The sequence below is a fragment of the Dendropsophus ebraccatus genome, chromosome 1 (assembly GCF_027789765.1).
Source record: "Dendropsophus ebraccatus isolate aDenEbr1 chromosome 1, aDenEbr1.pat, whole genome shotgun sequence".
NCBI lineage: Eukaryota > Metazoa > Chordata > Amphibia > Anura > Hylidae > Dendropsophus > Dendropsophus ebraccatus.
In genome coordinates, this window is record NC_091454.1 from 207,831,165 (window position 1) to 207,855,425 (window position 24,261).

Consider the following 24,261-nt stretch of genomic DNA (forward strand, 5'->3'; position numbering starts at 1 on the left):
CCCTTTAAATACCTTGAATAAATGAAGACACAATGCCAGGATAACAGGAAAAAACACTGGCCGTGAACTTCTCTATTAAAATGAATGAACATATGTGTGACTCTAGATCACTTCTAACAAAGAGTTTGTTTCTTCTTAAAGGGGTACTCCGGGTACTCTTTTTCTTTTAAATCGACTGGTTTAAAATTTGAAATTTACTTCTGTTCAAAAATCTCAAGTCTTCCCATAGTTATCAGTTGCTGTATGTCCTGCAGGAAGTGGTGTATTCTTTCCAGTCTGACACAGTGCTCTCTGCTGCCACCTCTGTCCATGTCAGGAACTGGGCAGATGAGCAGCAAATCCCCAGAGAAAACCTCTCTTGCTCTGGACAGTTCCTGTCACGGACAGAGGTGGCAGCAGAGAGCACTGTGTCAGACTGAAAAGAAAACACCATTTTCTGCAGGACATACAGCAGCTGAGAGTCCTTGAGATTTTTAATTAGAAGACGTAAATTACAAATTTATATAACTTTCTGAAACCAGTTGATTTAAAAGAAAAAGAATTTCTCAGGAGCCTTTTTGAAAGGCTGACAGAAGACAGACAACTGTGGCGTCCACTACAAAAGTTTTGTTTGACGTGCCTTTGTCCCCAATGGTGTTTTTACATGTGTTGTTTTTATGTTTATATGTTTTGCATCAGACCCTGTGAAAAGTTTACCAAACTTTAAAACTGTAGGAACCTTCTGGATGGAATTCAGAGCTTAGTTCTAGCCCAGCCTTGTTTCAGGGAGGAGTCTAAGGTTAGGTGCAGGAGGAAGAGGTTTGGATGGTGAGGAGAAGTTGTACAAGGGCCTCTTAGCGCAAAACTAGCCTCAGGTTTCCAACCAGGCCTGGTGCACTCATCTCTATCAAATCACCTATCTGTTTAGGATCAGCGCCCTACAGATCTGGGGATTGTCAGAAACATGTTTGTGCACCGCTGTACACAGAGGCGGACCTATCACTTGTGCAGCCTGTTCAGCTGCACAGGGGCCCAGGCCAATAGAGGGGCCCACCCGGCTCAGACTCTAAAGTGTCTGCTCAGCATGGCACATGTCTGTAGTGGGCCCCCCAGGCGGCATCAGCACCCGGGAAGTGCGGGCCCCCTGCTCCTGTGGGGCCTCTTTAGTGGCCGGATGCTGTGCCCGGTCAGGGCTCCTTCTCCTCTTTCCTCCTGCTCACTGCTGCTGACACCCCCCTTTTGTACTCCACTGTCCGGCATACCTTGTATGAGGAGGAGAGGAGAGAGATAATGTGGTGACTGGCTGGAGGTATCCTGTAGGGTTATGGCTGCCAGGGACAGGACTGTGAAGAGGAGCAACAGCAGCATCTCTGACAGTGAGTGATTATTGTCAGTGTGTCTGTCAGGCTGCTGGAAGTTGTAAGAGGGTGGACTGTAAGAGAAAGCACAGAGCCCCCACACTCTCTGATGCTGTAAGTTTATGCCTTTTAGCCAATATCTGTGCCCCTCTCCCCCCTGCAGCATGGTTGTTTTTCTCTTTCATCTCCCCCTTAGCAGCCACATACAGAACATGTGTCCCACCGATACAGCCACTTACAGTACATGTATCCCACCAGTACAGCCACTTACAGTACATGTATCCAACCTGTGCAGCCACATACAGTACATGTATCCCACCTGTGCAGCCACATACAGTACATGTATCCCACCAGTACAGCCACTTACAGTACATGTATCCCATGTATCTGCAAACACTACAACTCCCAGCATGTACTGCAGTCTGAAGTCCTCAGGATGTGCTGGGATTTGAAGTACAAATGAGCAGACAACTCAAGATGTTGTCCCATCGGAAACTACAACTCCCAGCATTCTCTGAGAGCTTCATAAGTGTAAGGCATTCTGAGAGTTGTAGTTGTATTCAGGCAGCTGTGGTCACAGATACATCAGTACAGGATGGGACCAGGTCAGCATGTTGCTTCTGAGGGGTTCTTTATTTGGGTGCCCCCCATGGTCAGTTCTATTGGTGGTCACAGATACCCCAGTCCCACACTGGGGCCTGCACAGACTACAGTACAGCCCTTTAATGGGCCCTTGCATCTGCGCTGTAGCGTCCTCCTGAGAAACCAGGACACATGTACCGGATACCCGGGTGTACATAGGTGTGCGCCTTCAAGGCCGAAAGGTGGAAAAACAAATGGGTTATGGGGGCTCAAACACATTTTTTGCAAAGGGGCCCTCTGCAGTCTGTCTCTGCCCCTGGCTGTACATGTATACAGGAAGAGGAGGAAGGAAGAGGTATAAGGAGACAAGTTTAGAGGGTGAGGAGAAGTTGTACAAGGGCCTCTTAGCTCAAAACTAGCCCTAGGTTTCCAACCAGGCCTGGTGCAGTCATCTCTATCAAATCACCTATTTGATCTGGGGATCGTCATATACATGTTTGCATACCTCCCAACATTTGCTGGGAGGAAAGAGGGACAGTCACGGCAATGCACCACACCGCCTATAGCCACACCCTCCCCATAACCACGCCCCCCATAGCCACACCCTCATATCCACGTCACCTATTTGATCTGAGGATCATCATATACATGTGTACCGCTGTAGGGAATTGTATTCCAGAAAGGAAAATCTGACTACTGATAGGCAAGAGAAAAAGCTAAAGAGAAGAAACAGAGCTGGATCTGCACAAAGCCTGCCTGAGAGTTGTTATAGACTGTGCAGCAATTTCCACCTGACTCATGGTAGATGGATGGACTATTGTAAAGATGGATCAATGTGTGTTCCTAGGAAGAACCTTAGGATGTAAAAGGAAAAGACTGTGCATTTCTATGGCGCAAAGAGACAGAAGGAGAGTAATAAGTTAAGTAATAGCGAGAAGTTTACTATATGGCGCTATCATAGCTACTTCCATTGCCCAATAATAAAGGGAATATAACAGAGAAAACCCTGCAAATTACAGAACAGAAAGAGTTCCAGCTAAATTCTGGACATCCAAATAAATAGGGCTGAGCTGCAATATCAAACACAGACACGGACAAGAGTGGCGCTGTTTCTAGAAAATGAGCCTTTTTTCTAACACAGCATAACTCCCTTAAAGGGATTATCAAGGACTGCAAAAACATAGCTGATTTCTTCTTCTGATAAAAAACAACAAACAAAAACACAACAGCAACTTCCCGAAGCATGGACTCCAAATATTCTTTGACAGTGTCTTATGGTATCGGATATTAAAACATAAGTTGTGAGGTGCGACCTTCATGGATCAGACTTGATTTTCCAGCCGATCCCACAGATCTGGAGAATTTGGAGGCCAAGTCAACACCTCGCATCCTTGATCATGGCCCAGACCAGTATCTGCAGTGTGGCCCACAGGGCATTATCCTGGTGAAAGAGGCTGCTGATATAAGGGGATTCCACTGCCATTAAGAGGGAGGCCATAGGCCAAAGTTTGTATCCATGCTTTTCAGGACTCTCTAGGGCTGCATCTAACTTCGTCAGCCACCGGTTATCAAATGCTGCACTCAAGGTTTACTCATCTCTAGTCTTCATTTATCATTTCCTACCATTCAGCTGCTATTCAGAGAAAGTTATAGTAAATATATCACATGGACTTTCTGCTCTCTCTTTGTTACAGAAAGCAACAAGGAAGGAAAGCTCAGACTGTGGACAGGGGGTAAAGAATGCTTGGAGGACAGCTCACATAGGAGAGCAGATACAAGGCAGTCTACTGGAGACAATCACACTATAGAGGCTGTAGAAGAGAAAATAAGCTACATTTTTAATAAACACCTATAGAGAAAAATGTTTTGGTTTTTTTTGCATCACAATAAGCACATAGCAAGAATACAAAAAGCTTGAAGAGTTTTAAATTGCACAACTGGGTGTCATTTAGATTTCGTAGAAGACTAGAAACATTGCTTCGTTCACATATAGCATCAAGGCGTATAGCGCGGCAGAATAGCGTGATGGCGGATCCAATGATGAATGTGTTCTGTCTACAGGAACAGCCGATCCAGCTGGGAGCATTTGGAGATACAATAACAGCCTTTGATGATTCAAGGCCTCTCACTTGGTGACGTGCTGCGCCTCTGAGAGGAGCGCTATGTCATTGACACACAAGGTGACCCCAAGTCTTTATAGTCACTCTCCATTCCCAAAAGCGCTGATACAGTGCAGGCGACCGATGCAAGTTGTTGGCGGGGGAAGGGTTAATGGAGCGATGTTCTGTGGGTCTTTGGGGAATTATGGGCTCTCAGTGTTTAGGGAACTGCTAATCTTCTCACAGGCAGCTGACAAATTCCCACACACAACACATCTCCAAGCACAACACATAGACTACATACATACAGAAACACGCAGACATAAACCAGAAGCCAGGGGCGCTCCATGCGGAGATCGCATCAATCCTGGGACAAGTCGTCCTCTACTATATACTCTCTCTCTATATATATATATATATATATATATATATATATATATATATATATATCTCTGCAGGCAGGACGCATCACTATTATAGTCACCGCAGGCTAGGCATCCATACATCAATGTACATCGCTCCGCCGTCTCCTTCCTGTAAACACGGGTGATAATAGCTCTGCGGTGATTACACAGCCGCTCCGGAGGGACATGAATTAGTAATGAAAGTGAGATATTCGTGCAACAATCCTGCTTCTTATATAAATGGAGATGGGAGGGGGTGACATTGCACTTAAAGGGATTATTCATGGTTAGAAAAAACATAAAAACATTGAAATGAGTAAAGCTGACTTGCAATACTACACACAACCTGAGGACAGGGGTGGTGCTTTGCTGTTTTTTTTTAAAGCAGCTATGTTTTTGTAATCCTGCAGATCCAGCTCTCCTGACATTAATGTTTTATAAAACACATGCATGCCCCATAGAATAACTCTTCTGGAACATGTTCTGTATTGTGTTGATCCTCAGTTACTCCCCCTGGAAAAGTATGAAGAAACTGACAACTGGGCGTTACCATTTCCTAGTGATTGGACTGCTCAGGCTGTGTAGGGACACGCCCAATTGATAGAGGGGAATGGCAACACCCAGTTGTCAATTTGTTTGTACTTTTCTAGGAGGGATAAAAGAAGGACAGCACAATGGGGGCCCCTAGCAACCAATCAGATTCCACCTTTTATTTCCCAAAGAGTCTGTGAGGAATGAAAGGTGGAATCTAATTGGTTGCTAGGGGCAACTGAGCCAGTAGGGGATAAATCTCCCCTACTGTTGTCTCCTTCTCACAAAGTATTGTCTATCCTCTCATGGCCTTCCAAAAGAATGGCCCAGTTTACTATTGTTCTCTACCTGTAAGTAGACTCTGCACAAGTCTGTCTTCCATTCGCTGGTAGTGGATCTAGTGTTGCGGCACAAGGTCATTTTGGCGTTAACATGTAGCTTGTCTAGATCTTCTGTATATTACATTCAGAGTGGTAGATTTTAGGCCACAGCTTTATGAGTCACAATCTGGTACTTTTAAAGTGGAACTCCGGATAAGAAAAACTTGTTTTCTTTTAAAAGTACATTAAAAGTTATATAGATGTGTCTATACATTGTATTACTGTATCTGTACGGTTCTGCCACACTGGTAGCTGATAGAAATCAAGGAAGTAAAAAAAAAATGGCCTCTGTGCCATTTCACATTGTCTCCTGCTCCCTCTGCTCTCCCCCCCTAGGAGACAAATCTACCATGCCTCATGTTTCACATTGTGGGTGTTTGCTGAGCGCAGGCTGATGATGCAGACAGGGGGCGGGGCGTGATGTCACAGGAGGCTTGGCTGGATCCTCCAATCCCCTGACTGATTCACCATCTCTGTCCGGCCAGAAGCAGCTGCTGCACTAATTTTACTGATTGTGATGGGGGGGCGGGGCTGTGATAACATGAGGGAAAGCATTGCATTCTGGGAAATGCTAAACCAGGAAGGAGAGAAACACAATACAGAGCAAAACAAATGGATTCTTGGTAGATCTGATAAAATGTAAAACATTGATCCCTATAAGCAATAAAGCAGATGCTCCTAGAAGTAGACTAACAAAAAAAATTTACTAAATGTTTTTTTTAATGTATATAAAATTCCCTAAATATTAAATTATTTTTCAATGCATATTTGTTACAGCCACATTCATAACTATCTGAACTAGTAAAATATAACATTATTGATCCTGTATGGCAGGGATGGGGAACCTTCAGCCCTCCAGCTGTTGCAAAACTACAAATACCATCATGCCTGGACAACCAAAGTTAAGTTTTTTGGTCACATTATAGAGAAAAAAAATGATATGTGCCCCAACACAGTTCTCAATACAGTGAATGGTGTAAATTAATAAATAAAGACAACCTCCTCCAATACATATATATTATGGAAAAACGAAGAGCAGCATTAAAAAGGACAATGGTCCAGCAAAAAACGAGCCATCACTTGGCTCACTTCCTAGGCTGGATTGGTGCACTGGGGCAGTGGTCCTGCCCCCAGTACACAAACACCTAATTAGTATAATGATTAAACTGCTAGCTACACGTAGAAGAAACTTACCTTCATCCTCAGCACTCCAAGCACTATAGGGAGATCTCAGCAGGTTAGATACTTCTTCCCTTAATGGATAAGTTGCCCCTTTTTCAATACAAAAATAAAAATAAAAATTGGGCCATGTGTTTTTAAGTACATCATGCCATAAAATAACACAGTGGAGCTGATTTATTAACGACTTCTTATCAGAAAGTTGTCTTGTTTTTGCCCATTTTCCCTGTCGGTTTAGTGTTCCAACATGGTTGATAAAGGTCTGTTACACAACCTGACAAACCTGACATTTTTGTCCAAAAACCCGCAAAGTGGGCGTGTTGTGGGTGTGTCTTTTAAAACCCGCCACAACCGTATAGATTTATTGAGCAAATCGGCATTTTTTTGGTGGGTTTTCTATTCTAAAAAACAGCCACTTCTAGTGTGCCATGATGGTCGGGTTTTAGTTCGTCCTGTGAAAAACTTTCCAGACTTACATAGGGCGTGCGACACATTAACACATTTGATGGGGGGGGGGGGGGGGGGATTCTAATCTGTTTCTGTTTTATGATTTTTTTTTTCTATTTCGTTTTTTACCTTGTTATGTGGGCTGCCACATTGCCTGAGCTGTTTTTAACAGCATTTAGTGACATGCTTTACAGCAAGACTTATGGACATAGACAATAGACAGACTCTGTCCCCTTAAGATGAATGTGAAACATTGATGAGCGTGCTCTGTGACCTGTGAAGAGGTCATTCCACAGGGAGCTGCTATTGTCTCCTCTATCTACTGGTTTCACATGACGCTGCAATGCTGTACAGATCACCTTACAACAGCCTCCTCTTATCACCACAGACACAAGTCTCAAGTGTTAGCCCCCAGTGGCGAGAATGAAAACTGCAAGATATCAGGATTATTTTAGAATATAGATAGAAAAATTTAAAATAAGAATAAACGTCATCAAAAGTTCTTAAATTTTTTTTAATATAAAAATATTATTTATACAAATAAGTCATTTTCTGATGACATATACCCTTTAAATAAATTTTGCTTTACAACTGTTTGGCATCTCCATGTTCTGACCTCTACAACTTTTTTATTTTACAATCTACAGAGCTGTGTGAGGGCTTGTTTTTTGCAGGATGGGTGGTGCTTTTTATTAATATAATTTTGGAGTAGATGAGACTTAATTTTTTAAGCCATGCTTTGTGGGAGGCAAAGGGATATAAAATGGATATTCCGGTACTTCTTGTATCCTGGTATCAAATTGAACGTAAGTGTTGACACAAATTATGTTTTTGTTTTGTTTAGGTTTTTGTACACCACTAGGCTGTGCCAACAAGGGCTGTTGTCCATACGTTGTGTAAACATAGCCTAAAACTGTTAAATTCCTCCTATAGGCCAATAGGTTATGTAGTTTGTTGCACTCTTCACCTCTTGCATTGCACGCCTAGAATTCTATGCAGATCTTTTCCATTACATGCTGACTGAGATTAAAATAACACCACTCACTTGTATTGTAATTCATTGTGGATTATGCACTTGAATCTGTGACGAATCTGCCTTGTGTCAATGTGGCCTCATAGCTTCTTCTCCACACTGCAGCTTCAGGGGACATGATCACGTGAACAGGCCCGAACAAGACCCAACCCATAGACATGAATTACACTGCTTCTGAAAGAAAGCAGACGTGTTTCTCGAACCCTTTAACGCCTTCTTCTCCCCCAAGTCAACAAGGTCTCCTAATAACCCCAAAGAAGAGACGGGAAAACTCTTATGTATAAAATCTTTTAATAAATTCTGTTTTTTCCTTTCTCTTACAGCCATATCAGGGAACACAGAAAATAAAGTTGTGAGTTGACAACATAAATTATCTAGGTCAGTGATCCCTCCGATCCAACAAGAAGCGCTGTAACCATTATTGCAATTCCGCCACCCAGCCACTGGGTGGCACTAGTAACCAGCATGTTGTGAACAAGGAGGGTCTGTAACATACGACTCTTTTAGCAGTTATAGACTTTGTTAGAAAAAAACGTGTCCTGTACGAGTGGAAACGTCATCTGTATGCATTTCCGTGCTGAGATGTCCTCTATAAGAGGAGGGGGTAGGGGGGCTTCCATCTATCCCATTAGCTTAGTTAAATCTTATTTTACTAGATATTCTCGGACTCTGTAAGACGGATTCAAGTTCGGGTCTGGTGCCCGTCCAGGGAATGTAGTGGAGAGTTAGAGTAGAGGTTGTAGTGTTCAGTATGGTCCTCGCCCCCCCCGCCATCTCCGGTCTCGCATAGTATATCCTGCAATGGGTTTGCATTAGAAAACGTGAATTAATGTTCATGCCCATTTGTAACAGTCACCCAGGGGATTCATCAGTGCCAGGCTCCTCCCGACAGTCTCCGAGGAGAAGCATTTCCGGATGGTGATGTAATAGCAGGAATGTATACGGGTGACATATTATAGCGACGACCCTGACAGCAGTGGTTTAGCCCTTAGAAGATCCCCCTCACCAGTAAGCTGATCCTACTGGGGCTGCACGATGGAGATGTGGACGGGAAGCAGCAGATATCACCCCCGTTTTATGGGGGAAGGAGGAGGTGCAGGGTTAATTCAGTAGCGTCCAGCCTTGGCATCGCCTATTGCACCCCAGACATCAAACACAAACTCATCCGGGAAAGCAAAGTCCCCTAGCGTGCGGTCCAAGGCCTGGGAGAAGTCGTCCGGGTTCTGTTTATCCATGCCCAGCTCCACCATGGTGCCAGCTGCAGGAGAGGGCAGAGAGAGGTCAGGTTAGTGCACAATATCTGGCACCGATTTCACAGTCACTAATTCGATTAGACAAAATTAAATAATTGAAGGAAAAGGAAACGTGCGGCAGTAATAATATACAGCCGATCTGCGCAGCTGCCCTGTGGCGCCAACTGCTTAAAGGGGTATTCCCATCACAGCTGATATAGTCAGCTTAAATATTCTTCCAAATATATTATCTCCTTCTCCTGATATGCTGCCCTTTCCCTCCCATTGTTGGCAGCTTGTTGATTAGGTTACCAACCACCGCTCTGCTCTAAAAGCAGTTGTCTGGCTGGTGAAATTTATAAAGTATATTATATTATATATATATATATATATTTTTTTTTTTTACATACACAACAAACAGCTATAATGTAGATGTTTAAAAAATATAGGCCCAGAGTTATCAAAAGGTGTAAAATTTAGACAGGTTTAATCTGCCCCCAGCAGCCAATCACAGCTCAGCTTTCAATTCTGGTAAAGTGAGAGAGGAGCAGTGATTGGTTGCTGTGGGCATAATCTCCCTCAAAGTGTATATGTACTGTATAATTATAGACAGATAGAGAGAGATTTATCAAACATGGTGTAAAGTGAAACTGGCTCAGTTGCCCCTAGCAACCAATCAGATTCCACCTTTCATTCCTCACAGACTCTTTGGAAAATGAAAGATGGAATCTGATTGGTTGCTAGGGGCAACTGAGCCAGTTTCACTTTACACCATGTTTGATAAATCTCCCTCTTAGTATCTAAGACCCTGATAGCGCATAGTTGGAGACCGTCCTCCCCTCCTTCTTCCTTATAGTTGGTTACCATAATGAAGAAGACGACATCCCCGGACTATCTTATTGCCGCCATAAATAACATATTAGATGCCTCTGACGCAGTGCGGTCCCCCTGGGACTTATATTGCACACAGGAAGGATAGACCTGATTCAGACCCCTCGTTTTCCATCTCCCCTGCCTCTTTACATGTACCTCCCTTTGTCTTGTGTGTTTAATGCATTTGGTTATAGATGCAGTAGCTCTGGTTAGTCAGACACTGCTGTTACTGGGATGGGACCAGTCCATTGTATAGTATCTTGTAGCTGGATATTCCCCTCACTGTGCCCAGAGCCGCCAGTACTATGTAATAAACTTACCCAGGTCGCTGTCTCTGATGCCCATATAACTCTCCAGGAGGTCGTCCACCTTCTGTATGGCTTTCTCCTCAATGACAGAAACCTGGGTGCAGGGGAAGCAATATACATCACAGTGATTGATCCCCATCACCCGCTTATACAGAACAAACATTGCAAAACTGGGGTCAGATATATTTTTGTAAATTACTTCTATTTAAAAATCTTGTTTTCCAGTACTTATCAGCTGCTGTATGTCCTGCTGCCCCCTCTGTCCATGACAGGAACTGTCAAAATCAGTAACAAATCCCCATAGAAAACCTCTCCTGCCCTGGACAGAGGTGGCAGCAGAGAGCACCTTGGTAGACTGGAAAGAATACACCACTTCCTGCAGGACATACAGTAGCTGATTAGTACTGAAAAACGAAATTTTTAAATACAAGTAATTTACAAATATATATATATTATATATATATATATATATATATATATATATATATATATATATATATATATATATATATATATATAATCCCTGACACCAGCTAATTTGAAAACATTTTAAACGTCCATGTTCATGCACAGAGTATACTGCTCCCCTCCACTGACACCCAGCTAATATTCCAGATCACAGACCACACCTCTCTCACCAGCTCCTCCACGGTCGGTGCCCCCTTGGCTCTGAGACGTAACGTTCCTCTCCCCGATGAGATCCCAGCACTGTTGGCGGACGAGCCTGTGCGCTGGCCGATCATATCTGCAAAACAAATACATAGAGGAAACATTCAAGCGAATCCACAGACATAGCAGCCATCATCTGTGCTTGATACGCCCCTTTACTGCTGCTGTGCTACCCAGTCTAATATCACTGACTGTTATACCACACTGCAGACACTAGGGGCACACTACTTGTATACAATTTTGCAGTTGCTATCTCCAGCAGTGTCCAACAGTAGACCTGCAACGATTTACCCTCTTACCCCTTTCTACCTCAATTCCCAAGCGGTGACAAATAATTCCGGCTGCCATATAGTAGTGCCCATACCATATAATCACATGGCATTGCCCAATGGGTAGTGCCCATCACGCCCATACCCCCAGTGCCATGTTCATGCAGAGAGACTCTCCGTTTATCAAGCTCCATTACTATTGTACGTCACGTATTCACATTATACACCATTCAAGGAAAGTCATGGAAAGCTTTGGCAGTGTCTGTGATAGTTGTAAGCTGAGCTGCATGTAATATTCTGACCGAAACCTGCGCCAGAATTGAGCAAACAGACACACCCGCTCCCTGAGCTGCTACAGGCGGTGGTGCATTATACTGGGAGATATGGCCGCCACTCCACACGACACAGACAACAACGCCGCCCACACAGGAGATCAGGGCCCATGTGTATAGTGGTCTCCTCACACTCCCTAATGGCGGATAGGACACAAGGAGCGGACGTGCTGCCCAATCCATTGGCCTTAGGAAGATAAGCCACCAGAGGTCGAATATGGCAGTAAAAACTGCAATATTGTGCAAGCAGCTTTCGGTGTGACTAGAGTATAAGGGTGATTCACTCTGACACTAACTGGATCATTAGTGTGGCCTTGGATTGTTCAGGATTAGAAAAAACATGGCTGCTGTTCTCTAGCACCACTCCTGTCCTCAGTTTGGGTGTGGGGGGGTTTGAAGCTCAGTCCCACTGAAGTGAATAGAGGTTTATTGTAATACCACACACAACCTGAGGACAGGGGTGGCGCTGTATATGCAAGAAAGTAGCTGTGTTTCTTCAAGTTTAGGTTAACACCTTTAAATTGTTGTTGGCCGCATATCCCCTGCTTACATGGGCTCCTGTGGCCTATGCTCATTTAAAGGCTCCTTAGGCCACATGAGGACAAAACTACGCCCCGCTGTGGTTACATCTGGTTGTCAAAGAATGAAGCTATTCACTTACCAAAGGCTTTCCTGGGCTCGCACAGCTTCATAGTGAAGGCTCTCCCTCGGGGCAGCTCTTTCAGGGTTCGGGCCACCTCAAAGTGGCGGCTGCCCACCAGATTCTTCCCGTTGATGGTTTCAATCATGTCCCCGACATTGATGAGCTGCATTCGGTGTATAATGCTGCCTTCCTTAATACGCTGGAAATAGAGCAGAAGTCACGGATTAGAGGCGGCCAGACACACGAGGGGGGGTCAAGGAGGCCAGACACACGAGGGGGGGTCAAGGAGGCCAGACACACGAGGGGGGGGGTCAAGGAGGCCAGACACACGAGGGGGGGGGTCAAGGAGGCCAGACACACGAGGGGGGGGGTCAAGGAGGCCAGACACACGAGGGGGGGGGTCAAGGAGGCCAGACACACGAGGGGGGGGGGTCAAGGAGGCCAGACACACGAGGGGGGGGGGTCAAGGAGGCCAGACACACGAGGGGGGGGGGGGTCAAGGAGGCCAGACACACGAGGGGGGGGGGTCAAGGAGGCCAGACACACGAGGGGGGGGGGGTCAAGGAGGCCAGACACACGAGGGGGGGGGTCAAGGAGGCCAGACACACGAGGGGGGTCAAGGAGGCCAGACACACGAGGGGGGTCAAGGAGGCCAGACACACGAGGGGGGTCAAGGAGGCCAGACACACGAGGGGGGTCAAGGAGGCCAGACAGAATAGACGAAAGTCAGCCAAAACTCTCGTCACCTGACAACTACCTAATGTGAATGGTGGTGTCCCACTCTCCCATGACAGATGTCGGAGAAAGAGGGATCACGTCGCACAAGGGATCAGCTGCTATCCGAGTCTGACAATGGCTCACACTTATAAAATGTGCACGTTCAGCTGAACTGAGCGTGCATGTGTATGTGGAGGACAGTAGTCGGCCTAAGGAGCTTTCCGCCATGGAAGATGTAGAATATTATACCTTGATGAAGGCGTAACCGGCTCCGTTATCTGTGATGGTAAGGCCCAGAGATTCCTCGGACTTATACACCTCAAGCTCCTTTTTCTGGCCTCGGATGTGAGCAAAGATGAAGTCCTCCAGGCCGATCTGACCTCCCAGCAGCTTGTCCATGTCCAGGCGGTGCGTGTTCAGCGTGCAGAACATTACCTGAAACCCAGTAGGAGACATATTGTAAGAATCGGCTGATAATGCAGGAGAGACACCGATCCAGGAGCCATGGTGACACCGCACAGTCACTGTCCTGTCAGGATACGGGAGGACGCACAATGACTGTGTACACCATAAACACGTCGTATTTACTGTATATATCATAAGGCAGGATGACACATCTCCCCTACCAGTAATACTCTATGTAGTGTACGGACTCACATCACTGGTGGGTATATTGAACGCCTCCGCTATCTTCGCATACAGCTCCTTCACATTACTGAACCCCTCGATCCTCCCCGTGGGGCTCCCGTGTGCAAGCTGGGCGTGGAAGACCAGGCGGGGGCGCAGGGCAGGGGCAGGAGGGGGGAGGCCCGGGATCTGCGGTAAGATAGAGCTGCCGGAGCCCCCGCCAGCATGGGATACCCCCAAAGCGGTGCGCTCGCCCACATCGTCTTCCTCCATCAGCGGAGAAGCCTTCTTCCTTCGACCAAGGCCCAGCGGCATTGGGACGCCTTTGTGTTGGACAATCCGTAAGAATAGACTGTGAGGGGAGAAAGAAAGACAAAGTCAAGTCATGGCCGCCCAGTGATAAAGATGGAGGCAGAGTCCAATATTTTTAGCTTATATAAGGAATTTTTGGGATTTGGAGTCAAAACTGAGCTAAATGTTATCACATAGGGGGAGATTTATCAAACATGGTGTAAAGTGAAACTGGCTCAGTTGCCCAAGCAACCAATCAGATTCCACCTTTCATTTTCCAAAGCGTCTGTGAGGAATGAAAGGTGGAATCTGATTGGTTGCTAGGGGCAACTGAGCCAGTTTCACTTTACACCATGTTTGATAAATCTCCCCCATAGTGATGATTATAGGCCCGGAGACCTCCCATAGACCAAACTAACAGCCAAAAGTACAAATTCCCATCATGCCTGGACTGCGAAAGCTTCACTGAGACCTATCTGTAGTAGAGATGAGCGAACCGGGTTCGGGTTTTAGTCGATCCGAACCCGAACGTTTGGCATTTGATTAGCGGTGGCTGCTGAACTTGGATAAAGCTCTAAGGTTGTCTGGAATACATGGATACAGCCAATGACTATATCCATGTTTTCCACATAGCCTTAGGGCTTTATCCAACTTCAGCAGCCACCGCTAATCAAATGCTGAAAGTTCGGGTTCGGATCGACTCGAGCATGCTCCAGGTTCGCTCATCTCTAATCTGTAGCTATCCGCCTTGATACATGAATTACAGGGTAGGTACCGAGAGGGGGCACTATGGAGAGAGTTGTCTTCCTCATAGACACCTATGATACCCAGCTTTTCCTAAAGTCAGCGATGGACGGCCAGATCACCAGAGAGAAGACTTGAATAGTCAGCGACAGGACAGGAAAGCTTTATATGTGTGTGTAATGCTGTAATATCCTGAGCGTCACCTTATTACTGATACATCCCTGAACCTTGCTGACAGGTGACGGCTACAGGCCGAGCATTACACATGGATTTATGGCAGGCGGGAACACTCGCCCAACGTGTGTCAGCAGAAAGAACATGGAAAATGGAAGATGTCTGACCGGAGTGTATACAGGACTGTTTGGTGGATGGAGATAGATAGTACTTATCCTCCTTCCACTTCCAGATAATCCCTTTAATTTATAGACTTATGCTACGTTTACACGTAACGATTATCGTGCGAATTTGCGCGATAACGATCGAATTCGAACAATAATCGTACGTGTAAACGCAGCGAACAATCAAACGACGAGCGAAAAATCGTTCTTTTTGATCTTTGAACAAGTTCTCAAATCATTGTTGGTCGTTCGCTAAAATTTCGCTGATCGCTTTGTGTAAATGGTCGTCGCGAAAGTCCGCCCGCAGCCCGGCCCCCGCATCCTACAGCCCCCTGCGCGTCTCGATCGCCACCCCCGCCGGCCCGGCCACGAGCATACCTTACCTGCTCGGCGTAGCGGGTGTTTGAAATTCCTGGCTCCCCTCTTCAGTGCATTGATTGGCTAAAGAGGAGAGCCGGGAATTTCAAACAGCTTCTCTTCAGCCAATCAGTGCTGCCGTGCATTGATTGAAATTCCCAGCTCCACTCTTTAGCCAATCAATGCATGGCAGCACTGATTGGCTGAAGAGGAGCTGTTTGAAATTCCCGGCTCCCCTCTTCAGCCAATCAATGCACTGAAGAGGGGAGCAAGGAATTTCGTACACCCGCTACGCCGAGCAGGTACGGTATTCTCGTGGCCGCGGGGGGCGATCGGGGCGGCGGGGGTGGCGATCAGGACGGCAGGGGTGCTGATCGGCCAGCGAGGGGGGGGGGGGGACAATCGAGCCGGCGCAGGGGGCTGTAGGATGCGGGGCCGGGCTGCAGGACACTCAGACGCTGCAGCCGTCGGGATCGGGAAACTGCGGAGCACAGGAGAGAAGACCGGGAGCGGGGAGAGGTAAGGTGTCAGGTGTTTGGCCAATCGTTAGCCGTTGTCCGGGCATCGCTATTGCGCGTAGCGATGCACGGTCGATGCCCGTCGGTTTTAGGTCCAAACCTAAATCAACAATCAACCTATGATTGTTGTCATCAGCTGACCGTTGTCTCTAGTACAGGGAGCGATAATCATCCGAATCAGCCCGATTATCACTCTGTGTAAGGGCGGGTTCACACTACGGAATTCTCGGGGACAATGTCCACGGAATTCCGTCAGCTGTCCGCCCGCACGGGCACGCGCTTTTCCGCCGGCTCCATAGACACCATTCTATGGGCCGGCGTATTCCGCGATCCGCTAAAAGAAGTGATATGACACTTCTTTCAGCGTATAGCGGAATACGCCGGCCCATAGAACGGTGTCTATGGGGCCGGCGGAAAGGCGCCCAGATGTGCGGGCGGACATCTGACGGAATTCCGCGGACATTGTCCGCGAGAATTCCGTAGTGTGAACCCGCCCTTAATAGGGCCCATATATCAGGTATTCTGGTAAAATACCTTTTTTAATGTTATGCTGATACAAAAAAGTGATACTCACCTACCCTGGTCCCCTGCAGAAAGTGTTCCTGATCCTTCCAGTCCCAGTCGCCACCACTTTTTCCTGCTTCTAAGATGAATGGTCTCTGCAGGACCTGCCTGATCAGCCAATCACTGGCTGTGGCTTTACACAGGGAACAAGTGATGGTGAGCCAGGGGCAGGAAAGTGCTGGAACAGGAGCTGGGGGGTATCCAGGGTAGTTGAGTATCACTTATGTTTTACCATGCCCTCAGCAAAAAAAAAAAAAAAAGATTACGATAATGGAATACTTCTTTAGAGAACATTGTGGAACTCCATAAATAGTACATTACTATATCTGATAGCGCGGGGAGTCTGACCCATGGGCCCACCTCTCATCTGGGCAACGGGGAGCTGAGTTTCCCTTGAGAAAGGAGCAGAGGGTTGTGCACACACTCTGAGAGGCGCGGAGACAGCTGAACGCTATACTTTGCTACCTTCAGGATATGTAGGAAGTAGATAGACAGACACATAGAAGATAGGGAGATAGATATATTATATACCACACTAGCTGCTACCCTATGAGACTACTGACCTGTATAAAAGTCACAGCAACACAGCTCTGGATCCATCACACACCAGATACCCAACACCCCCCCCCTATGGGCAGCTCAGGGGCTCACCATCGGCATTGTTAAAGGGGTTATCCAGTGCTACAAAAACATGGCCACTTTTCCCCCTACTGTTGTCTCCTGTCTCCAGGTAACCTGTCACCATGAAAATTTCCTCTCATCTACCAGCACCATGTTATAGAGCAGGAGGAGAGCTTATGGATATATATCTTTACTGATAAAGATTCAGTATAACTTGTCAGTCACTAATTTAAAATTCTGACCTTTTTACAATTAGGAGTCGAGTGGGCGGTCCTACCACTGAGTGACACCACCCACTGGACTCCTAAAGCTGGAAACATCAGAGATTTTATTTAATAAGTTACAAGTTATACTGAATCTTTTTCCACATAGTTATATATCAATCTGCTCAGCTCTTCCTGCTCTATAACATGGCGGTGATAGATTATATAGCTGACAGGTTCCCTTAAAAAAAAAAAAAATTATACATACATACATATATATATATATATACACACATACACACACACACTGTCTGCTCTCCTCTCACTTTCCCATCACACTGACACTCAGAATGTGAGGCCTGATGTGCTCATCGACAACCTCTGTACTGCACTGCAGTATATGTTGGTGCTATAACACTACAGAAGCTATTAAATGAGGTCCATCAGGTTCTCCCAGGGTGGATGATAAGAATAGCGCTGTATATTTTACATCAGATGTGATGAAATCTGCAGCAGAGGTGTGAACAGCGCCTAACCCTGCTAACTACATACAGCTCTGCCGCCGTACAGCTGGAATTACAATGTAACACAAAGCCCGGGGGGACACAGATTCATAGGGGGGGTGACGGAAAAACTCATAGTGTGAACAACGCCTTAGTAAAGCTGCGTGTCACTCTGCTCTCCCAGAGCCCTGAGAGGCCCCAATGTATAAAGAGTAAGGGTATATACCTGAGAGGCTGAGATACAGTCCTATACTGGGTCAGATGGCTGTATACAGATACAGAGGCAGGGACAGAGTATATACCTGGGTCAGATGGCTGTATACAGAGGCAGGGACAGGGTATATAGCTGGGTCAGATGGCTGTATACAGAGGCAGGGACAGGGGTATATAGCTGGGTCAGATGGCTGTATACAGAGGCAGGGACAGGGGTATATAGCTGGGTCAGATGGCTGTATACAGAGGCAGGGACAGGGGTATATAGCTGGGTCAGATGGCTGTATACAGAGGCAGGGACAGGGGTATATAGCTGGGTCAGATGGCTGTATACAGAGGCAGGGACAGGGGTATATAGCTGGGTCAGATGGCTGTATACAGAGGCAGGGACAGGGGTATATAGCTGTATACAGAGGCAGGGACAGGGGTATATAGCTGGGTCAGATGGCTGTATGCAGAGGCAGGGACAGGGGTATATACCTGGGTCAGATGGCTGTATACAGAGGCAAGGACAGGGTATATACCTGGGTCAGATGGCTGTATGCAGAGGCAGGGACAGGGTATATACCTGGGTCAGATGGCTGTATACAGAGACAGGGTATATACCTGGGTCAGATGGCTGTATAGAGAGGCAGGGACAGGGTATATAGCTGGGTCAGATGGCTGTATACAGAGGCAGGGACAGGGGTATATAGCTGGGTCAGATGGCTGTATACAGAGGCAGGGACAGGGTATATAGCTGGGTCAGATGGCTGTATACAGAGGCAGGGACAGGGGTATATACCTGGGTCAGATGGCTGTATACAGAGGCAGGGACAGGGTATATAGCTGGGTCAGATGGCTGTATACAGAGGCAGGGACAGGGGTATATACCTGGGTCAGATGGCTGTATACAGAGGCAGGGACAGGGGTATATAGCTGGGTCAGATGGCTGTATACAGAGGCAGGGGTATATACCTGGGTCAGATGGCTGTATACAGAGGCAGGGACAGGGTATATACCTGGGTCAGACGGCTGTATACAGAGGCAGGGGCAGGGGTATATAGCTGGGTCAGATGGCTGTATACAGAGGCAGGGACAGGGGTATATAGCTGGGTCAGATGGCTGTATACAGAGGCAGGGACAGGGTATATAGCTGGGTCAGATGGCTGTATACAGAGGCAGGGACAGGGGTATATAGCTGGGTCAGATGGCTGTATACAGAGGCAGGGTATATACCTGGGTCAGATGGCTGTATACAGAGGCAGGGACAGGGGTATATAGCTGGGTCAGATGGCTGTATACAGAGGCAGGGTATATACCTGGGTCAGATGGCTGTATACAGAGGCAGGGACAGGGTATATACCTGGGTCAGATGGCTGTATACAGAGGCAGGGACAGGGTATATACCTGGGTCAGATGGCTGTATACAGAGGCAGGGACAGGGGTATATACCTGGGTCAGATGGCTGTATACAGAGGCAGGGACAGGGTATATACCTGGGTCAGATGGCTGTATACAGAGGCAGGGACAGGGTATATAGCTGGGTCAGATGGCTGTATACAGAGGCAGGGACGGGGTATATAGCTGGGTCAGATGGCTGTATACAGAGGCAGGGACAGGGTATATACCTGGGTCAGATGGCTGTATACAGAGGCAGGGACAGGGTATATACCTGGGTCAGATGGCTGTATACAGAGGCAGGGACAGGGTATATAGCTGGGTCAGATGGCTGTATACAGAGGCAGGGACAGGGGTATATACCTGGGTCAGATGGCTGTATACAGAGGCAGGGACAGGGGTATATAGCTGGGTCAGATGGCTGTATACAGAGGCAGGGTATATACCTGGGTCAGATGGCTGTATACAGAGGCAGGGACAGGGTATATACCTGGGTCAGATGGCTGTATACAGAGGCAGGGACAGAGTATATAGCTGGGTCAGATGGCTGTATACAGAGGCAGGGACAGGGTATATAGCTGGGTCAGATGGCTGTATACAGAGGCAGAGGTATATACCTGGGAGGCTGAGTGACACCCCCACTATCACGTCACCCAGCTCTCCTGGAACCCTGAAGGGCAGATGTGCAGAAAATAGAGTGTAAACACAATACATAATATATCTAACGCACAATGTAAACAAGCCCAATGAATGGATGTCTATAACCCAGCACACCAGTGTAACCCCCTCCCACACTGACCTCTCTCGCTCCCCTTCCTCCTGTCACCGGTCGGTATCCCGGTCCTTCCGTCCGTCTCTGTCGCTTCCCGGTACCGCTTCCGGTTTCGGTGACTCTCCCCACATTAGTCAGAGTGGGCGTGGCCACGGAGGAAACTGTGTTTAGCGACGGCCAATCAAAACCCGAGGTGGGCGTGGTGGCCTGAGACGTTTTGTTCGGTACAAGCGGATGTTAATAAAGCTTGTTTGGGAGACATTGGTTAGATTTAGACCGTGCTGGTTTATCGGTTACCATGGTGATTATGAAGGAGATGGAGACTGGGCGGCTGTTGCCGCCATCTTGTTGCATACAGCAGACATGGCTTCTGTGTGAAGCTAATGACAACCTCTGTCAATAAATATTCCTCACTTATGTGGTGAAAATAGTTTCATTTGGGATCGTGGGACTTCATTTTGCTATAATAATAATAATAATATTTTTATACATACAGTAACAGATATATTATAACACATGGACTTGTGCATGACTACTATCACTAGTCGCCGTGCTGCACTGTGTGATCCTATGTCGTGCGACCACCACCCACCATTTAGCACAGTCATCCATTGGTTTTATGGCTTAAAGATTAGAAAAAAGGGTAAAAATTAAAAACAGCGCCACGCCTGTCTTCAGGTTATGTGCCTGCATTTACTTCAATGGAACTGAGCTGGCATACTGTAGGAGTATACAACAGGAGTGGCGCTGTTTGTTGAAGACAGCAGCTATGTATTTTCTAGTTCTGGATGACCCCTTTACTTTAGGGGGTTAAGGGGTTATCCAGCGCTACAAAAACATGGCCACTTTCCCCCCTCTCTTGTCTCCAGGTCAGGTGGGTTTTGCAATTAAGCTCCATTTACTTCAATGGAACTGAGTTTGAAACCCCACCCAATTTGGAGACAAAAGTGGCCATGTTTTTGTAGCGCGGGATAACCCCTTTAAAGCGAATGTACCACCTTGTGTTTTTTACATTAACAGACTGGCGGTGGCGCAGTCCTTTTTTTTGAACTGACACGCGGTTCCCATGCGTGGCACCAGTCTAGAGCACTGGCCGAAGGACCCTGATCTCTCCAACAGGCCAATGGTGGTCTATTGCGACCGTCTTTGATGATGGTGCTTGGTATGAGCATAACCTAAATGACTATTAGTCATATATAGATAATACTGCACCCTATGGGGGCGGATTGAGAAGTGTTCATATCTGACTGGAATTGCTCTTAAAGTGGTTATCCAGTGCTACAAAAACATGGCCACTTTCTTCCCTGATTTAGGGTACAAACCCACTTGCCAGATCTGCAGCGAGTCCCCTAGCTGCTTTTTTCCAGCAACACTCGCTGCAGATCCCGGCTCTATACTTTTAATAGCAAAGAAACTCTGCGATTTTGTCTGCAGCCCGTCCCATTAACCCCCCAGCCGCGGGAGATTATACATTACCAGGTCCCCGCTCCTGCTTGCTTCACATCCTCAGCAGCACTGATCGCCCCCCCGCCGCACGATATCCCCCAGCCCCGGCCGCACGATCCCCGCAGCCCCCGGCCGCACGTTATACAACCCCCTCCCCCTCCCCGCAGCACTGATCGCTCCCCTCCCCTGCAGCTCCGATCGTGCAGCCGGGGCTGCGGGGGATCGTGCGGCCGGGGGCTGCGGGGGATATCGTGCGGCCGGGGGCTGTGGGGGATATCGTGCGGCGGGGGGCGATCAGTGCTGCTGAGGATGTGATCGGGGCAGCAGGCGGGCGGCCAGGCTATACATTACCGGGTCCCTGCTCCTGCCCCGAAGCAAGGAGGAGCGGGGACCCGGTAATGTATAATCTCCGGCAGCTGGGGGGTTAATGGGGCGGGCTGCAGACGAAATCGCAGCAGGGATGTACATCCCTGCTGCGAGTTTCTCTGCTCTTGAAAGTATAGAGCCGGGGTCTGCAGCGAGTCTCGTTACAAAAACGCAGCGAGGGGACTCGCTGCAGATCCGGCAAGTGGGTTTGTACCATTAGAATGGATTTTTTTCACCATGATATTAAAGGGGTAGTGCGGCGCTAAGAAATTATTCACAAAATAACATACATTACAAAGTTATACAACTTTGTAATCTATGTTATGTCTGTGAATCGCCTCCTTCCCCGTGTCCCACCACCCCCGCACGTGGACCCGGAAGTGTGGTGCATTATACATGCATAATTATACATTATACATACCTGATCCGTGTCACGTCCGTCCGCCATCTTTGTGCCAATGATATCATCTTCGGACGGACAGCCGAATCGCTCCGACTGTCCCTAGTGCCAGCCGCCCTCTGCAGCGTCATCAGATGCTCAGCCGCAATTGGCTGAGCATAACTGTGCTCAGCCAATGGAGGCTGAGCATCTAATGACGCTGCAGAGGGCGGCCGGCACTAGGGACGGTCGGAGCGATTCAGCTGTCCGTCCGAAGATGACATCATTGGCACAAGATGGCGGACGAGCGCGACACGGATCAGGTATGTATAATGCACCACACTTCCGGGTCCACGTGCGGGGGTGGTGGGACACGGGGAAGGAGGGGATTCACAGACATAACATACATTACAAAGTTGTATAACTTTGTAATGTGTGTTATTTTGTGAATAATTTCTTAGCGCCGCACTACCCCTTTAAGGCAGGGATGGGGAACCTTCGGCCCTCCAGCTGTTGCAAAAATACAATTCCCATCATGCCTGGACAGCGGAAGCTTTAGCTTTGACTGTCCAGGCATGATGGGAATTGTAGTTTTGCAACAGCTGGAGGGCCAAAGGTTCCCCATCCCTGTATTAAGGTCACTGTGTGGTTACAGATGTTTTGGTGCTGTGTGACAGGTGAGCTGACCATACATGGACAAAGGTGGCAGCAGAGACTGGAAAGAATACACAATGTAAGACTGGAGATTTTTAAATAAAAGTTACAAATCTATATAACTTTCTGACATCAGTTGTTTTGAACCACTGACGGAGTGCCCCTTTAAGTGATTTCTTCTCTTTATGCTTTATTGTAGCTACCATGGAGTTGCCCGTCGTCTTCTAAAAACAGCTTCTTGATCTTAATAGCTGGCGTCCATTAGATCCCAAAGGCCATGGAGTGGAGCCACATATTGCGTAGTCAGCACATAGCTGTGAAATCCAGGTCATACATCCAGGACGTGACCTACTACTCCACCCCACCTGTATTCTCCTTAGACTGAATTAGGAAACGTATGATTATTGTTTTAAGAGTGTGATGACAAATCTGGAACATGTCAAGGAGAAGCGTCACTGTCTTACGGTATGTATGACCAGGCATTTATCAGCTTGGGTTATATAATAACGTGTTCAGCTGATTGTTCTATAATAAATGTTGTGTGCCATTTAGGGCCTGTTCACACTGAGCAAATTCTGCAGAATACAGCCTGACCCAGTGTCAAACTGTGTGTCTATGGGAGGGCTCGCACGCCTCCCTCTCGGATCAAATAATTTACAGGTCAATTCATACTCATAGACTCCGCTCCCCCAGAGGCTGGGCTGCCCTGCTCCGTGGTGATTCTGTCTATAAGATGGCTGACATGAAGGAACATGACTATGCCCTGCCCCCAATGTCCACCACTGAGCCTGTATATGTCTATGGAGGACAGTGTTTAAGATAGTTTTCAGATATGCTGCATGACCACCCTCGCATTTAAAAAAAAACTTGCCCTTGATCCAAGTTGGCAACTTTGAAGATGGTGGCCATAGCCTAACTGATAGGCCACCCCTTTGCCCATTACTGGTTCGGGTATTCCAATATATTTCAGAACCAAAAGGGAAAAATAACATAAGCCCGTCCTAAGATCGTTCACGAACACTGTATATACTAGGGTTCCAAGACTAGTCACTAGAGTCATCGCCATGAAGTGTATCGCAGAGGACAACATGGTGGTAAGTCAGTATCCTGCCTGAATACATACAGAGGGCCGGAAATGCCGGAGAGTGCTCTCTGGAGCCATCCTGCTGGGTGTGAGGCTTGTGTTGGGGGGTGGACTGACCCTTCATTAGATTCCATGTGACAGGATACATGGACGCTTCCATCTCCAT

At 47.2% G+C, this 24,261-nt stretch overlaps 1 protein-coding gene across 2 annotated transcripts; it reads right to left on the bottom strand.

Moving 5' to 3' along the window:
- Positions 1 to 8,266: 8,266 nt before the first annotated feature.
- GIPC1 (GIPC PDZ domain containing family member 1) lies at positions 8,267 to 20,312 on the bottom strand. Of its 2 annotated transcripts, none has more exons than XM_069971520.1 (7): positions 20,194 to 20,312; positions 13,693 to 14,014; positions 13,285 to 13,470; positions 12,337 to 12,517; positions 11,044 to 11,150; positions 10,418 to 10,499; positions 8,267 to 9,250 (listed from the first exon to the last, which is right to left on the bottom strand). In XM_069971520.1, exons 2-7 carry the CDS (start codon positions 13,975 to 13,977, stop codon positions 9,099 to 9,101), a joined length of 993 nt encoding a protein of 330 aa, XP_069827621.1. In that variant the 5' UTR covers positions 13,978 to 14,014; positions 20,194 to 20,312; the 3' UTR covers positions 8,267 to 9,098. The 2 variants fall into 2 exon arrangements, with proteins under 2 accessions (XP_069827621.1, XP_069827542.1); XM_069971441.1 differs by having other exon boundaries at positions 11,035 to 11,150.
- Positions 20,313 to 24,261: the final 3,949 nt, after the last annotated feature.

What these genes read in the sequence shown, in the direction of transcription:
- GIPC1 (XM_069971441.1), bottom strand. Translation starts at nt 13,977, where the DNA reads ATGCCGCTGGGCCTTGGTCGAAGGAAGAAGGCTTCTCCGCTGATGGAG. An exon ending in TCAATATACCCACCAGTGAT is followed by an intron (nt 13,471 to 13,692) that starts GTGAGTCCGTAC and finishes ACTGGGTTTCAG; the next exon opens with GTAATGTTCTGCACGCTGAA. An exon ending in CCGGTTACGCCTTCATCAAG is followed by an intron (nt 12,518 to 13,284) that starts GTATAATATTCT and finishes CTCTATTTCCAG; the next exon opens with CGTATTAAGGAAGGCAGCAT.